Source organism: Oncorhynchus kisutch, unplaced genomic scaffold (assembly GCF_002021735.2).
Source record: "Oncorhynchus kisutch isolate 150728-3 unplaced genomic scaffold, Okis_V2 scaffold1426, whole genome shotgun sequence".
NCBI classification, from domain to species: domain Eukaryota; kingdom Metazoa; phylum Chordata; class Actinopteri; order Salmoniformes; family Salmonidae; genus Oncorhynchus; species Oncorhynchus kisutch.
In genome coordinates this window covers 18,399-35,741 of record NW_022263371.1, presented here as the reverse complement: position 1 = coordinate 35,741, position 17,343 = coordinate 18,399, and the positions used below count along the sequence as shown (strand labels likewise).

At 46.8% G+C, this 17,343-nt stretch overlaps 1 protein-coding gene across 9 annotated transcripts; it reads left to right on the top strand.

Moving 5' to 3' along the window:
- Positions 1 to 3,686: 3,686 nt before the first annotated feature.
- LOC116366311 (tripartite motif-containing protein 16-like) lies at positions 3,687 to 16,172 on the top strand. 9 transcript variants are annotated; one of them, XM_031818489.1, is made up of 8 exons: positions 3,687 to 3,979; positions 8,155 to 8,545; positions 8,969 to 9,064; positions 12,324 to 12,557; positions 13,985 to 14,144; positions 14,270 to 14,329; positions 14,561 to 15,063; positions 15,498 to 15,553. In XM_031818489.1, the coding sequence occupies exons 1-8, from the start codon at positions 3,702 to 3,704 to the stop codon at positions 15,507 to 15,509; spliced, it is 1,734 nt and encodes a 577-aa protein (XP_031674349.1). In that variant the 5' UTR covers positions 3,687 to 3,701; the 3' UTR covers positions 15,510 to 15,553. The 9 variants fall into 9 exon arrangements, 3 of the variants coding, with proteins under 3 accessions (XP_031674349.1, XP_031674350.1, XP_031674351.1); XM_031818490.1 differs by having other exon boundaries at positions 14,054 to 14,144; positions 14,561 to 16,172; XR_004208264.1 differs by lacking the exons at positions 3,687 to 3,979; positions 8,155 to 8,545; positions 8,969 to 9,064 and adding exons at positions 10,093 to 10,894; positions 11,179 to 11,425; positions 11,809 to 12,128 and having other exon boundaries at positions 14,561 to 16,172.
- Positions 16,173 to 17,343: the final 1,171 nt, after the last annotated feature.

Here is a 17,343-nt window from a genome sequence, read left to right as displayed (position 1 = left end):
GTTAGAGAGAGGGAGGGGTTAGAGAGAAGGAGGGGTTAGAGAGAGGGAGGGGTTAGAGGGAAGGAGGGGTTAGAGAGAGGGAGGGGTTAGAGAGAGGGAGGGGTTAGAGGGAGGGAGGGGTTAGAGAGAGGGAGGGGTTAGAGGGAAGGAGGGAAGGAGGGAGGGGTTAGAGAGAGGGAGGGGTTAGAGAGAGGGAGGGGTTAGAGAGAGGGAGGGGTTAGAGGGAGGGAGGGGTTAGAGAGAGGGAGGGGTTAGAGAGAGGGAGGGGTTAGAGGGAGGGAGGGGTTAGAGATAGGGAGGGGTTAGAGGGAAGGAGGGAGGGGTTAGAGAGAGGGAGGGGTTAGAGAGAGGGAGGGGTTAGAGGGAGGGAGGGGTTAGAGAGAGGGAGGGGTTAGAGAGAGGTGACAGGTATCCTAGTGGTTTAGAGACTGAGAGCTATAGAGACACACTGTCAAGGTGACAGGTGTCCTAGTGGTTTAGAGACAGAGAGGTACAGAGACACACTGTCAAGATGACAGGTATCCTAGTGGTTTAGAGACTGAGAGGTTTAGAGACACACTGTCAAGGTGACAGGTATCCTAGTGGTTTAGAGACTGAGAGCTACAGAGACACACTGTCAAGGTGACAGGTGTCCTAGTGGTTTAGAGACTGAGAGGTTTAGAGACACACTGTCAAGGTGACAGGTATCCTAGTGGTTTAGAGACTGAGAGGTATAGAGACACACTGTCAAGGTGACAGGTATCCTAGTGGTTTAGAGACTGAGAGGTACAGAGACACACTGTCAAGGTGACAGGTATCCTAGTGGTTTAGAGACTGAGAGCTATAGAGACACACTGTCAAGGTGACAGGTGTCCTAGTGGTTTAGAGACTGAGAGGTTTAGAGACACACTGTCAAGGTGACAGGTATCCTAGTGGTTTAGAGACTGAGAGGTATAGAGACACACTGTCAAGGTGACAGGTATCCTAGTGGTTTAGAGACTGAGTGGTATAGAGACACACTGTCAAGATGACAGGTATCCTAGTGGTTTAGAGACTGAGAGGTACAGAGACACACTGTCAAGGTGACATGTATCCTAGTGGTTTAGAGACTGAGAGGTATAGAGACACACTGTCAAGGTGACAGGTATCCTAGTGGTTTAGAGACTGAGGTACAAAGACACACTGTCAAGGTGACAGGTATCCTAGTGGTTTAGAGACTGAGAGGTATAGAGACACGCTGTCAAGGTGACAGGTATCCTAGTGGTTTAGAGACTGAGAGGTTTAGAGACACACTGTCAAGGTGACATGTATCCTAGTGGTTTAGAGACTGAGAGGTACAGAGACACACTGTCAAGGTGACAGGTATCCTAGTGGTTTAGAGACATGCGAGGTACAGAGACACACTGTCAAGGTGACAGGTATCCTAGTGGTTTAGAGACTGAGAGGTATAGAGACACACTGTCAAGGTGACAGGTATCCTAGTGGTTTAGAGACTGAGAGGTATAGAGACAAGTCAAAACATCTGGTTCTTTCATGTCCAAACTCTTATTCTATTCTAGTCATTATATGATATTGTATTATATAATATGATGATATATTACATCCATAGAATCCACTCAGTGTAATAATGACAGTGTGTTGTGTACATTGATTGAATGGTTAGGTCTCTCTCTCTGGAGTCACAGTTTAAATCCCAAGAGACCAGGAGACCTAAAGGAAGCATTCAACACTGCATCCCTTCATCCAGTCATAGTAAACTGTCTGTCTGTCTGTCTGTCTGTCTGTCTGTCTGTCTGTCTGTCTGTCTGTCTGTCTGTCTGTCTGTCTGTCTGTCTGTCTGTCTGTCTGTCTGTCTGTCTGTCTGTCTGTCTGTCTGTCTGTCTGTCTGTCTGTCTGTCTGTCTGTCTGTCTGTCTGTCCGTCCGTCCGTCCGTCCGTCCGTCCGTCCGTCCGTCCGTCCGTCCGTCCGTCCGTCCGTCCGTCCGTCCGTCCGTCCGTCTGTCTGTCTGTCTGAGATCCTGTCTGTCTGAGATCCTGTCTGTCTGAGATCCTGAGCGCTCTGAAGCAGGTTTTCATATTGGATCTATCTGTACTTTTCTCTGTTCATCTTGCCCTCAATCCTGACTAGTCTCCCAGTCTGTGCCGCTGAAGAACATCCCCACAGCATGATGCTGCCACCCCATTGCTTCACCGTAGGGATGGTGCCAGGTTTTATCCAGATGTGATGCTTGGCATTCAGGCCATATAGTTCAATCTTGGTTTCATCAGACCAGAGAATCTTATTTCTCATGGTCTGAGAGTTCGTTAGGTGCCTTTTGGTAAACTCCAAGCGGGCTGTCATGTGCCTTTTACTGAGGAGTGGCTTCCGTCTGGCCAAGCAAACATATAGGCCTGATTGTGGGAGTGCTGCAGAGATGGTTGTCCGTTTTGGAAGGTTCTCCCATCTCCACAGAGGAACTCTGGAGCTCTGTTAGAGTTGCCATCAGGTTATTGGTCACCTCCCTGACAAAGGCTCTTCTCTCCCGAATGCTCAGTTTTTCGGGTGGCCAGCTTGAAGGAAGAGTCTTGGTGATTCCAAATTTCTTCATTTAAAAATGATGGAGGCCACTGTGTTCTTGGGGACCTTCAATTCTGCAGAAATGTTTTGGTACCTTTCCCCAGATCTGTCCACAATCCTGTCTCGGAGCTCTGCGGACAATTCCTTTTTGCTCTGACATGCACTGTCAACTGCTGGACCATATATAGACAGGTGTGTGGTCAGAGAACCCTCAACCTTCTGGCCTGCAGCCCTGTGTGCTGTCAGAGAACCCTCAACCTTCTGGCCTGCAGCCCTGTGTGCTGTCAGAGAAGCCACAACCTTCTGGCCTGCAGTCCTGTGAGCTGTCAGAGAAGCCACAACCTTCTGGCCTGCAGCCCTGTGTGCTGTCAGAGAACCCTCAACCTTCTGGCCTGCAGCCCTGTGAGCTGTCAGGATGAAGAACAGTTTGTTAAACTGCAGAGACCAATCACAGTCCCTGGTCTGTCCTAGAAGTAGCGGTAAACAGTTGTTTTCCACTTAATGTGTCTCTCTGCCTAGTAGGTCTATCAATGAATCATATCATCTCTACTCATTACGTTAAGCCTACTTTATTTTAATTAACCTTTATTTAACCAGGCAAGTCAGTTAAGAACAAATTCTTATTTTCAATGACGGTCTAGGAACAGTGGGTTAACTGGTCTAGGAACAGTGGGTTAACTGGTCTAGGAACAGTGGGTTAACGGTCTGTTCAGGGGCAGAACGACAGATTTGTACCTTGTCAGCTCGGGGGTTTGAACTTGCAACCTTCCGGTTACTAGTCCAACGCTCTAACCACTAGGCTACCTACCACCTCTACACTCTAACCGCTAGGCTACCCTACCTCCTCTACACTCTAACCACTAGGCTACCCTACCTCCTCTACACTCTAACCACTAGGCTACCCTACCTCCTCTACACTCTAACCACTAGGCTACCCTACCTCCTCTACACTCTAACCACTAGGCTGCCGCCCCAACTACTAACTTCAGTGTCTATATTGTCATCCACCTGGTCTGTTGTTGTTGTTGTAATGACCATGTTGTCCTCTGTTCTTATTTCCCCCAGTGGTCTGTTGTTGTTGTTGTTGTTGTTGTATTGACCATGTTGTCCTCTGTTCTTATTTCCCCCAGTGGTCTGTTGTTGTTGTTGTTGTTGTTGTATTGACCATGTTGTCCTCTGTTCTTATTTCCCCCAGTGGTCTGGCTGTGTTGGGCCGGGCTGGGAGGTGGTGGTGGTGGTCTCTGGGTGCTGGTCTAGGTGGAGAGGCAGAGGCAGGAGGAGCCTACAGTGAAGGAGTGACTGTGGGTGTTGAGGTGGTGCCCGTGCCAGGCCATGCCTGGGGGCCAGAGAGGGCAGAGGAGATTCCCAGAGGCCGCTCTGCTCTGCCCTCCCTGGAGACACTGGTAGGAGGCAGCCTCAGCAATGGCAACAGACCCAGAAACAGGTGAGGAATGGATGAGGGGAGACGACACACAGAGATACACACACACACACACACACACACACACACACACACACACACACACACACACACACACACACACACACACACAGAGATGTGGTAAAGTACTGTACTACAACAAGCAGGCTCAGCATCCCCTCTCCAAACACACACACACACACACACTTTACTTATTAACGCAAGGCTCCATGGGAAATGATATGATAGCACTATTTGATCAGCCCCCCTTTTGAGAACATGTTTGAAGTTGACGACCAGTCTTCAACTACCATAAGACAGTCAGATCTTCTACCTTCCATCCTGACTGGGACTTACATTTAGTCATTTAGCAGACCCTCTTATCCAGAGACTGACAGGAGCAATTAGGGTTAAGTTCCTTGCTAAAGGGCACACCGGCAGATGTTTCACCTTGTGGGCTGATTTATAGTAGAGGGTAGGTTAGTCAGATAAATCATTGATGTGACTGAGGGGGAGTAGACAGACATTCCTCACTGCTGCAGACCTTAGCCTGAGTCCCAGTCTATTTGTGTCATCATGCCAACTCCTTGTCACTCATGGTGATGCCAAATGTTTGGCTTGACAATGACATCAATAGAGTTGGCCAGGACACAAATCTATGACCAGGCTACAGACACCTAGGATCATTTCTGTAGTCAACTCACACTGCACCACAAAAACACACACTAACACACTACCTGTATGTCTCCTCTGTCTAGGATCAGTAACCCACTACCTGTATGTCTCCTCTGTCTAGGATCAGTAACCCACACTAACCCACTACCTGTATGTCTCCTCTGTCTAGGATCAGTAACCCACACTAACCCACTACCTGTATGTCTCCTCTGTCTAGGATCAGTAACCCACTACCTGTATGTCTCCTCTGTCTAGGATCAGTAACCCACTACCTATATGTCTCCTCTGTCTAGGATCAGTAACCCACACTAACCCACTACCTGTATGTCTCCTCTGTCTAGGATCAGTAACCCACACTAACCCACTACCTGTATGTCTCCTCTGTCTAGGATCAGTAACCCACTACCTGTAGGTCTCCTCTGTCTAGGATCAGTAACCCACACTAACCCACTACCTGTATGTCTCCTCTGTCTAGTATCAGTAACCCACTACCTGTATGTCTCCTCTGTCTAGGATCAGTAACCCACTACCTATATGTCTCCTCTGTCTAGGATCAGTAACCCACACTAACCCACTACCTGTATGTCTCCTCTGTCTAGGATCAGTAACCCACTACCTGTAGGTCTCCTCTGTCTAGGATCAGTAACCCACACTAACCCACTACCTGTATGTCTCCTCTGTCTAGTATCAGTAACCCACTACCTGTATGTCTCCTCTGTCTAGGATCAGTAACCCACTACCTATATGTCTCCTCTGTCTAGGATCAGTAACCCACACTAACCCACTTCCTGTATGTCTCCTCTGTCTAGGATCAGTAACCCACACTAACCCACTACCTGTATGTCTCCTCTGTCTAGGATCAGTAACCCACACTAACCCACTACCTGTATGTCTCCTCTGTCTAGGATCAGTAACCCACTACCTGTAGGTCTCCTCTGTCTAGGATCAGTAACCCACAGTAACCCACTACCTGTAGGTCTTCTCTGTCAATCTGTTTTCTACTCAGAGAATGATGCATAGTTATTAGCTAGTAAGTTTCCACTGAAACAAACTGTCTTTGTGTACCTCAGGAATGCGGCCAAGTGCTGTTTGGGTGTGACCACTGTAAGTGACATGTCCTGTTTTTTGGTATCTGCAAAGGACCCAGCTGGGTGGAGACATGCCAGAGAACAGAAACTAGCTGGAGCAGCAGCACCTAAATATCATCAGAAAAGAGTCATGAAACTGGTGGTTATCACTGTCTGCACTCTATGCCTCCACCCATGTCTTCACACAGCTGCTACCTGCCATGTAGACAGAGGTTGTACTTTTCTAGAAAAGATGAGACTCCACCCTGTTTGTTGAACTTTAGACTCTGCACTGTTGAGTGATGGTCAACTGATCCAGATTTGATCTGATAATAAAGTTGTTGTTTGAATAATCTCTCTCCCTATTGGTTACAATCTCCATGACAGGCCTCCTAGTGGTCGGTGTCCTAAGGCACTGTATCTTACTGCTGTGCCACTAGAGATCCTGGTTTGAGTCCAAACTCTGTTGACCCGGTAGACCCATGGGGCGGTCCACATTTTGCCCAGCGTTGTCCGGGTTTGGGGAGGGTATGGCCGGCAGGGATGTCCTTGTGCCAATGCGCACGAGTGACTCCTGTGGCGGGCCGGGCGCAGTGCACGCTGACACGGTCGCCGGGTGTACAGTGCACGCTGACACGGTCGCCGGGTGTACAGGGCACGCTGACATGGTCATCAGGTGTACAGGGCACGCTGACACGGTCGCCGGGTGTACAGTGCACGCTGACACCGTCGCCGGGTGTACAGTGCATGCTGACATGGTCATCAGGTGTACAGTGCACGCTGACACGGTCGCCGGGTGTACAGGGCACGCTGACACGGTCGCCGGGTGTACAGTGCACATTGACACGGTCGCCGGGTGTACAGTGCACGCTGACACGGTCGCCGGGTGTACAGTGCACGCTGACACGGTCGCCGGGTGTACAGTGCACGCTGACACCGTCGCCGGGTGTACAGTGCACGCTGACACGGTCGCCGGGTGTACAGTGCACGCTGACACGGTCGCCGGGTGTACAGTGCACGCTGACACGGTCGCCGGGTGTACAGTGCACGCTGACACGGTCGCCGGGTGTACAGTGTTTCCTCCGACACATTGGTGCTTCCGGGTTAAGAGGGCATTGTGTCAAGAAGCAGTGGGGCTTGGTTGGGTTGCGTTTCGGGAGGACGCAAGGCTCTCGACCTTTGCCTCTCGAGTCCTTATGGATGGTTCAGCGATGGGACGAGATTGTAACTACCAATTGGAAACTAGGAAAAAGGGGTAAAAAATACAACTATTTCGTATTTTATATAAAAAATACAAAATACATTGGAGAGCAGTTCAGTGTAATTCAAACGACTAAATACTCAGAAGTAATAAAATATATATTTCAAATACATACAACATAAATACTGACCAGCTCAGTCTACTACCCAACACACTGTCACACTTCCTTTCAAAGAAACCACACCCCCAGTCCAGGAGGAAGCCACACCCCCTCTACATACAGAGAACCCAGTCCAGGAGGAAGCCACACCCCCTCTACATACAGAGAACCCAGTCCAGTAGGAAGCCACTCCCCCGCTACATACAGAGACCCCAGTCCAGTAGGAAGCCACTCCCCCTCTACATACAGAGAACACAGTCCAGTAGGAAGCCACTCCCCCTCTACGTACAGAGAACCCAGTCCAGTAGGAAGCCACTCCCCCTCTACATACAAAGAACCCAGTCCAGTAGGAAGCCAAACCCCCTCTACATACAGAGAACGCAGTCCAGTAGGAAGCCACTCCCCCTCTACATACAGAGAACACAGTCCAGGAGGAAGCCACTCCCCCTCTACGTACAGAGAACCCAGTCCAGTAGGAAGCCACTCCCCCTCTACATACAAAGAACCCAGTCCAGTAGGAAGCCACACCCCCTCTACATACAGAGAACCCAGTCCAGTAGGAAGCCACACCCCCTCTACATACAGAGAACCCAGTCCAGTAGGAAGCCACTCCCCCTCTACATACAAAGAACCCAGTCCAGTAGGAAGCCACACCCCCTCTACATACAGAGAACCCAGTCCAGTAGGAAGCCACACCCCCTCTACATACAGAGAACCCAGTCCAGTAGGAAGCCACTCCCCCTCTACATACAGAGAACCCAGTCCAGTAGGAAGCCACTCCCCCTCTACATACAGGGAACCCAGTCCAGGAGGAAGCCACTCCCCCTCCTCTGGTGTAGAGTTCCATGAAACAGAAAGTCATCTTTCACACTGCCATTGCTTAACCTACGGGAGAGAGCACCAAAATGGCAGAGAATCAGGAACTGTTCTGTTGCTCCATCTGTCTGGATCTACTGAAGGATCCGGTGACTACTGCCTGTGGACACAGTTACTGTATGGGCTGTATTAAAGAAAGCTGGGATCAGGATGATCTGAAAGGTGTCTACAGCTGTCCACAGTGCAGACAGATCTTTATCCCAAGGCCTGTTCTGAACAGGAGCACTGTGCTGACTGAAGTGGTGGAGAAACTGAAGAAGACAGGACTCCAGGCTGCTCCCCCTCCTGCTCTGTGCTATGCTGGACCTGGAGATGTGGTGTGTGATGTCTGCACTGGGACCGGAAAGCAGAAAGCCCTCATGTCCTGTCTGGCGTGTCTGGCCTCTTACTGTGAGGCTCACCTCCAACCTCACTATGAATCTCCTGCTTTGAAGAAGCACAAGCTGGTCAAAGCCACGGCACAACTACAGGAGAAGATCTGCTCTCATCATGACAAACTGCTGGAGGTTTACTGTCGTACCGATCAGCAGTGTATCTGTTATCAGTGTACAATGGATGAACATAAAGGCCATGATACAGTGTCAGCTGCAGCAGAGAGGACTGAGAAACAGGTAAGACCAGAACAACTTGTTGGTGACTGTCTGATAAACTAAGAATTAAAGATACAGTAGGAACTAAATCTGTTTGAATATGAGATCATTATATTATGTACAATATGAAATGGATCCACAAATATGAACACAAACCTTGAGTATATTGAGTTTGCTACAAATGTATCACCATTTTCTAAAGTCAAACACTATTATCATTCTGAATGGCCTTTTATGAGTCCAAAGTTCAGTCTCAACCCCTTGATACATGTAGGCCTACCATTAAAACTATAATCATTCACATAGCAACATAATATCATATTGTAAAGGGACTTCCTCAGGATTGTAGACCTTCCTCTCTATGGGTCCTATGCCACATTACTATACTATTGATCTACTGGACTAATAAAGCTTGATAGCTCATTGAAGAGTGATTCTCCACAGAGGCAGCTGGGGATGAGTCAGCAGAAGGTCCAGCAGAGATTCCAGGAGAGAGAGAAGGAGCTGAAGAAGCTCCAACAGGCTGTGGAGTCTTTCAAGGTGAGTATTGTTGACCAGAGGAGACACACCATTTCACTTCTCTCCTCCAGTCAGAGAGAGAGAGAGGGGCCCCTATCCAATCCTACTGACCCCACTGTTGGGAACAGGCTGTCTGGACCTCTTTCAGAGAATAGACTGGTTCATGTAACTGACTGGGCTGCCTCATCACATAACCATGAGTAACCATGACGACTCATGTCCCCTATACATTAATATGGAGCTCTTTCTCTCTCAATTCAATTCAAAGGTCTTTATTGGCATGGGAAACATATCTTTACTATGCCAAAGCAAGTGAAGTAGATAATAAACAATCATGAATGAACAGTAAACATTAAACAACAATAATTTTCTAATTAATAGAGACATTTCAAATGTTATAATTCAAGTGCAAACAGAGTCGTGCCCCAGACTGAGTTCTGGAGGTGAAATGGAAATGAATGAGGGAGAGTTCAGTGAGGTAGAAGGTGTGGAGAAGAGTTCAGAACCAGAGAAGTATTTGGTCATATGAGATTTGACTTCAGAAGAGTTCCAGGGGGTGTTGAGTGGTGGTGTCCAGTCCTCCCAGGTCGTTGGCATGGTGCAGGAGCAGATAGGGTCAAAGTAGTGGAATGGGGTAGTGGGTTTTTAATGAGTGTAGGTTAGTTGTCGTGGTGCAGGAGCAGATAGGGTCAAAGTAGTGGAATGGGGTAGTGGGTTTTTAATGAGTGTAGGGTTAGTTGTCATGGTGCAGGAGCAGATAGGGTCAAAGTAGTGGAATGGGGTAGTGGGTTTTTAATGAGTGTAGGTTAGTCACATGCGCTGAATACAACAGGTGTTTTTACCTCACAGTGAAATGCTGAATACAACAGGTGTTTTTACCTCACAGTGAAATGCTGAATACAACAGGTGTTTTTACCTCACAGTGAAATGCTGAATACAACAGGTGTTTTTACCTCACAGTGAAATGCTGAATACAACAGGTGTTTTTACCTCACAGTGAAATGCTGAATACAACAGGTGTTTTTACCTCACAGTGAAATGCTGAATACAACAGGTGTTTTTACCTTATACCTTTTACCTTAAAGTAACAAGTAATTAAAGAGCAGCAGTAACAATAGTGAGACTAAAAACAGACTATATACAGATGGGAACCGGTACAGAGTCAATGCACGGGGTCATCGGTTAGTTGAGTTCATATCAAGACTTGTATGTGTTGTGATATTGTTGTCAGGATGTTGAAGAGAGGGAAAGATTGAAGTGTCATTGGGGTTGGACGGGGTTGGGGGAGTTTGGAAGGGATTTGGGGGATGGGGAGGGTCTATTAGAAGTTAGTAGGACTCTTTTATTTTCTCAGAAGTACTGAGTTAGGTAGGAGGATTTAGAGTGGTGTAAACCATGATTGAACACACTCCAGAACAGTAGGTGGCGCCATGCACCTTTAACGTTGGTTTGAGGACCTCCATTATATCATAGAAGAAGAAGTTGGTCTGTGAGGGTTTTGTTGTTCCTGAGGAGGGCTACTATTCTTTTCTCTTTTGGTTTTCAAGTATTTTCAGAATTTATTAAAGCCAAAGCTAAAGCTTCCCTAAACAATTCAATATATCAGTCAATATATGTTCTCTGTGATTTATTTTCTCTCCGTCAACCGTTCCATCGCATCTTAACCGTCTTACCGGGCGGGCACTAGGACCCGGGGGAGGCTGCTGCTGCAGAGGCTGCTGCACCGCTCGTGACTGTCAGTCCTCCTTGTAGCTCATTGGTTAAGCTGTGGCTCGAGCCTGTTAACAGTTAACGGACAGGAAACGGCTCTGACAGGACACATTCATGTGGAGGCAGTGATGTGAATGTGTGGTAAGTTACAATAGAGAGAGAGAGTTTTCACTACTATAGACTTTGGTCATAATCAAAGCTTTGTTAACCAATAGGTTTTTATGTGAGGCTGCCTGTAAGTTACAGTGTAACAGACGTTACTAAGGGTAACGGTGTCTTTTAAATTCGACATAAGTTATGTGGCGATGATATCTAGTTAACGTTGTATTTAATGTAGTGTAATGACCTGACTAGATCATAAAGGAACAATTGTCCAGACAGAGGATTGAGTTACGAATTGACGGTTTATTAGCAACTTTACACAGGCTACTGTTTGGCCTTAGCTCACGCCAAATAAATGAAAGATACCCCACAAGCCAATCGGGACCTTCTCTTGTGAAGCCCAGACGGAAGAGAGAGAACAAAGGCTGAACCTTAACTTCCAATGCCCCGCCCCCTCCACGCCACTCCGCCAACCACCAGGATGCCCGGCATCAGAACATCCCAGGCATTCCTGTGATTGGCAGATAGCAGGTTGATTGGCATGTCGGACCCCGCGAACACTGGGAACTGGTAAGTACAACACAACCAGCTACTAGCCGAACACATAACACACAGCTGTCTGTGCGGGTCGCTACAGTAGTTTTACTATCTGTGCCAGGCTATAAATGACACAGATAATATCTAGTTAACGTTGTATTTAATGTAGTTTTACTATCTGTACCAGGCTATAAATGACACAGATAATATCTAGTTAACGTTGTATTTAATGTAGTTTTACTATCTGTGCCAGGCTAGAAATGATATTGCAAAAAATTGGATGAGATGACACAAACACACAGAGCAGGCTATAAATGACAAGGAAATGCTTGTTGTCTCCTGAATGATGATATATGATATGATATGATATATATATATATGATATACCAAGAGGTGTTCTGTACCTGTCTGTCCAGGAGGGAGGAGAGTAGAGCAGGACCAAGAGGTGTTCTGTACCTGTCTGTCCAGGAGGGAGGAGAGTAGAGCAGGACCAAGAGGTGTTCTCTACCTGTCTGTCCAGGAGGGAGGAGAGTAGAGCAGGACCAAGAGGTGTTCTGTACCTGTCTGTCCAGGAGGGAGGAGAGTAGAGCAGGACCAAGAGGTGTTCTGTACCTGTCTGTCCAGGAGGGAGGAGAGTAGAGCAGGACCAAGAGGTGTTCTGTACCAGTCTGTCCACAAGGGAGGACAAGGCCTGGTGTACCTGGAGAGCAGGGTGGCAGAGTTCTGACTCAATGAGGTGCAGAGAGGAACCTACTCTCTCTCTCACTCTGTCTGTTCCTCTCCCTCTTTCTCTCCAGAGTTATCAGTCTCTCTGCCTGCTGGACCTGGAGAGCAGGGTTCTGACTCAATACTACTGAACCTCTCTCTCTCTGTCTCTCTGTCTCTCTCTCTGTCTCTCTGTCTCTCTCTCTCTCTCTCTCTCTGTCTCCAGCGCTCTGCACAGTCAGCAGTGGAGGACAGTGATCAGATCTTTACTGAGCTGATCCGCTCCATTGAGAGAAGGAGCTCTGAGGTGAAGGAGCTGATCAGAGCCCAAGAGAAGGCTCAAGTGAGTCAAGCTGAAGGACTCCTGGAGCAACTGAAGCAGGAGATAGCTGAGCTGAGGAAGAGAAGCACTGAGCTGGAGCAGCTCTCACACACAGAGGATCACATCCATTTCCTCCAGGTAACTAAACTGTCTTGTTACATGTGATATGAAATTAACTTCATGTGAAACTATTCATCTCAATCATTATGTTGCCCTGTCTGTCTCTCTGTCTGTCCGTCCCTCCCTCTGTCTGTCTGTCACTCTCTCTCTCTCTGTCCGTCCATCTCTCTCTGTCCGTCCGTCCCTCTCTCTCTGTCCGTCCCTCTCTCTCTGTCCGTCCGTCCCTCTCTCTCTGTCCGTCCGTCCCTCTCTCTCTGTCCGTCCGTCCCTCTCTCTCTGTCCGTCCCTCTCTCTGTCCGTCCCTCTCTCTCTGTCCGTCCGTCCCTCTCTCTCTCTCTGTCCGTCCGTCCCTCTCTCTCTGTCCGTCCGTCCCTCTCTCTCTGTCCGTCTCTCTCTCTCTGTTCGTCCGTCTCTCTCTCTCTCTCTCCGTCTCTCTCTGTCCGTCTCTCTCTCTCTCTCTCTCTCTCTCTCTCTCTCTGTCTGTCTCTCTGTCCGTCTCTCTCTCTCTCTCTCTGTCCGTCTCTCTCTGTCCGTCTCTCTCTCTGTTCGTCCGTCTCTCTCTCTCTCTCTCTCTGTCTGTCTGTCTCTCTGTCCGTCTCTCTCTCTCTCTCTGTCCGTCTCTCTCTGTCCGTCTCTCTCTCTCTCTCTCTCTCTCTCTCTCTCTGTCCGTCTCTCTCTCTCTCTCTCTCTGTCCCTCTCTCTCTCTGTCCGTCTCTCTCTCTCTCTGTCCGTCTCTCTCTCTGTCCGTCTCTCTCTCTCTGTCCGTCTCTCTCTCTCTGTCCGTCTCTCTCCGTCTCTCTCTCTCTCCGTCTCTCTCTCTCTCTCTGTCCGTCTCTCTCTCTCTGTCCGTCTCTCTCTGTTTGTCCGTCTCTCTCTCTCTCTCTCTGTCCATCTCTCTCTCTCTCTGTCCGTCTCTCTCTCTCTCTCTCTCTCTGTCCCTCTCAGAGTTATCAGTCTCTCTCTCTCCAGAGTTATCAGTCTCTCTGTCTCTGTCTCTCTCTCTGTCTCTCTCTCTCTCTCTCTCTCTCTCTCTCTCTCTCCAGAGGTATCAGTCTCTCTCTCTCTCTCTCTCCAGAGGTATCAGTCTCTCTCTCTCTCTCTCTCCAGAGGTATCAGTCTCTCTCTCTCTCTCTCTCCAGAGGTATCAGTCTCTCTCTCTCTCTCTCTCCAGAGTTATCAGTCTCTCTCTCTCTCTCTCCAGAGTTATCAGTCTCTCTCTCTCCAGAGTTATCAGTCTCTCTCTCCCTCTCTCTCTCCAAAGTTATCAGTCTCTCTGTCTCTGTCTCTCTCTCTGTCTCTCTCTCTCTCTCTCTCTCTCTCTCCAGAGGTATCAGTCTCTCTCTCTCTCTCTCCAGAGTTATCAGTCTCTCTCTCCCTCTCTCTCTCCAGAGTTATCAGTCTCTCTCTCTCCAGAGTTATCAGTCTCTCTCGCTCTCTCTCTCCAGAGGTATCAGTCTCTCTCCAGTATCAGTATATCTTCAGACTTACCCAGCATCGTTGTCCGTCCTCTTCAGTACTTTGGAGATGTGAGTAAGACTGTGTCTGAACTGAGAGAGAAACTAGAAGACTTCCTTAAAGGAGAATGGACCAAGATCTCCACTACAGGTGTGTTGAAAACAATAAGAACATCAACTTTAGACCATTGAAAGTTCCCTACTAGTCATATACATGTGGAATAGGGTCTGATGATAACATTCCCTCTCTCTGTCAATGTGTTTGTGTGTCTGTAGTGAATATAGTGGATGTTGTACTGCCTCCAGAGCCCAAGACCAGAGAACAGTTGTTACAATGTGAGTCTCTTTATTGTGAAGTAACTAACAGTCTCTTTTTACTGACACTCCTAACAATCCTTCTAGAAATATATAGCAATAGTAGATCTAATCAAAGACTGGGTATCTATCTGACTCCTCATATTTCTCTGATTTGATCTCTGCTGTGCTCTAATCAAATACAGGGTAGATACAGTATCTGACTTAACTTATTGTTCTGACTCCCCTCATTGGTCTCTGCTCTTCTCCCAGATTCCTGTCAGCTCACACTGGACCCAAACACAGCACAGACACACCTCTCTCTGTCTGAAGGGAACAGAAAGGTGACACTTACAGGCCAAGTCCAACCATATCCTGACCATCCAGACAGATTCACCTACTGGTACCAGGTTCTGTGTAGAGAGGGTCTGTCTGGACGCTGTTACTGGGAGGTGGAGAGGACTGGTGTTGTTTATACAGCAGTCTCATATAAAGACATCAGCAGAACAGGGACAGATGGTGGATTTGGATACAATAACAAGTCCTGGAGTTTACTGTGCTCTAGTGGTGATTATTGGTTCAGACACAATAATGTTGAGACTGAAGTATCAGGCCCTCTGTCCTCCAGAGTAGGAGTGTACCTGGATCACAAGGCAGGTACTCTGTCCTTCTACAGTGTCTCTGACACAATGACCCTCCTCCACAGAGTCCAGACCACATTCACTCAGCCCCTCTATCCTGGGTTTAGTCTCTATCTAGGAGGTACTGCTGAGCTGGTTAAACTGTAGTAGGGTCCACATAGATACTAGTCATGCTGGTGTAGTCTATAGCTGAGCTGGTTAAACTGTTGTAGGGTCCACATAGATACTAGTCATGCTGGTGTAGTCTATAGCTGAGCTGGTTAAACTGTAGTAGGGTCCACATAGATACTAGTCATGCTGGTGTAGTCTATAGCTGAGCTGGTTAAACTATAGTAGGGTCCACATAGATACTAGTCATGCTGGTGTAGTCTATAGCTGAGCTGGTTAAACTGTTGTAGGGTCCACATAGATACTAGTCATGCTGGTGTAGTCTATAGCTGAGCTGGTTAAACTGTAGTAGGGTCCACATAGATACTAGTCATGCTGGTGTAGTCTATAGCTGAGCTGGTATAACTGTAGTAGGGTCCACATAGATACTAGTCATGCTGGTGTAGTCTATAGCTGAGCTGGTTAAACTGTAAACTGATTTGTTATTAATTAAAATTCAATACAATGTTTTAATCTTGTACATTTCCATGAATCATGATGTCTGGTGTTGATGTATATTGGTTGTCATTCAGAACCATTGATATGTTTTCTCAGTTGGTTCTCTGTCTCTATGTAATTCTCCTCAGTATCATTGATCAGCTTGTTGGCTCGGTCCTAATTGATGTGTTCTCTGTCACCTGGAGCTGCATGGAAAATGGTCCAGGAACTAAAGGACAATTCAGGACTAGTCAGCCCACTACAAGCTGGTATCACTTACTTTCTACTAAACTATATGGTCTGGTTTCCCAGGCACAGATTAATCCTAGTCCTGTACTAAACAGTATGTTCAATGTAGATGTCCAGGAAACCGGCCCTAAATGTGTCATCTTTCATCCTCCCATACTGCTCAGTCCAGCAACATTAAACCTGTCCAGCAGGTGGTGCTGTTGACCAAACAATAAAACCAGCAGATATCTTGACTTGCCACTCAGTATATCAGTAATGTTCAGAATAGTACTTTAATATCATTGGAGATTGATGGTCTTTTTAATCCACTATCCAGAGTCAGGAACAGATGAAGTTAGGTCTGCTACTGTTCAGTGATTAAATATGATTTATGGTGATGGGAAATAATAAAAAACACTCAACTTCATCTAGTAATAGTTTTCCTTTGTTATTTATTCCAAGGTGTGTCTTTAACTTGTAAATGTATTGTGTGGAGGTGAGCTAGTGGTGTGGCTGATAGAATAGAATGAAAAGGGAGGAGGGGAGGAAGAGGGGAGGAGTGAAGGGCTGTTCAAGAAACCAGATGAGGAAGATGTTCAGGGGAATTACTGTCTCTGGTCCAAATGGTTCCCTATTCCCTACGTAGTGCACTACGGTGCTTCTGACCAGGTCTAAAGTAGTGTTCTACGTAGGGAAAAGGGTGTAGATGTATTACAATATCATGCTTTAGTGTTTGGCACAAAAATATATTAGATCTCCACCCACCCACTTCCTGTCTGTCATCCCCCAGTTCTGTTAAGACTTCCTCTCATTGACCTGGGCCTCATTCTAAATGGTCACTTTGTATTGATAGTCCATACTGGTCTTTACTATGGTTCTACATACAGTATCTGTATTGATAGTCCATACTGGTCTTTACTATGGTTCTACATACAGTATCTGTATTGATAGTCCATACTGGTCTTTACTATGGTTCTACATACAGTACCTGTATTGATAGTCCATACTGGTCTATACTATGGTTCTACATACAGTACCTGTATTGATAGTCCATACTGGTCTTTACTATGGTTCTACATACAGTATCTGTATTGATAGTCCATACTGGTCTTTACTATGGTTCTACATACAGTATCTGTATTGATAGTCCATACTGGTCTTTACTATGGTTCTACATACAGTACCTGTATTGATAGTCCATACTGGTCTTTACTATGGTTCTACATACAGTATCTGTATTGATAGTCCATACTGGTCTTTACTATGGTTCTACATACAGTATCTGTATTGATAGTCCATACTGGTCTTTACTATGGTTCTACATACAGTATCTGTATTGATAGTCCATACTGGTCTTTACTATGGTTCTACATACAGTATCTGTATTGATAGTCCATACTGGTCTTTACTATGGTTCTACATACAGTATCTGTATTGATAGTCCATACTGGTCTTTACTATGGTTCTACATACAGTATCTGTATTGATAGTCCATACTGGTCTTTACTATGGTTCTACATACAGTATCTGTATTGATTTTCTATTATAGTTTTTATTTTACCTTTATTTAACACAACATTAAACAACACTATAAACACACAT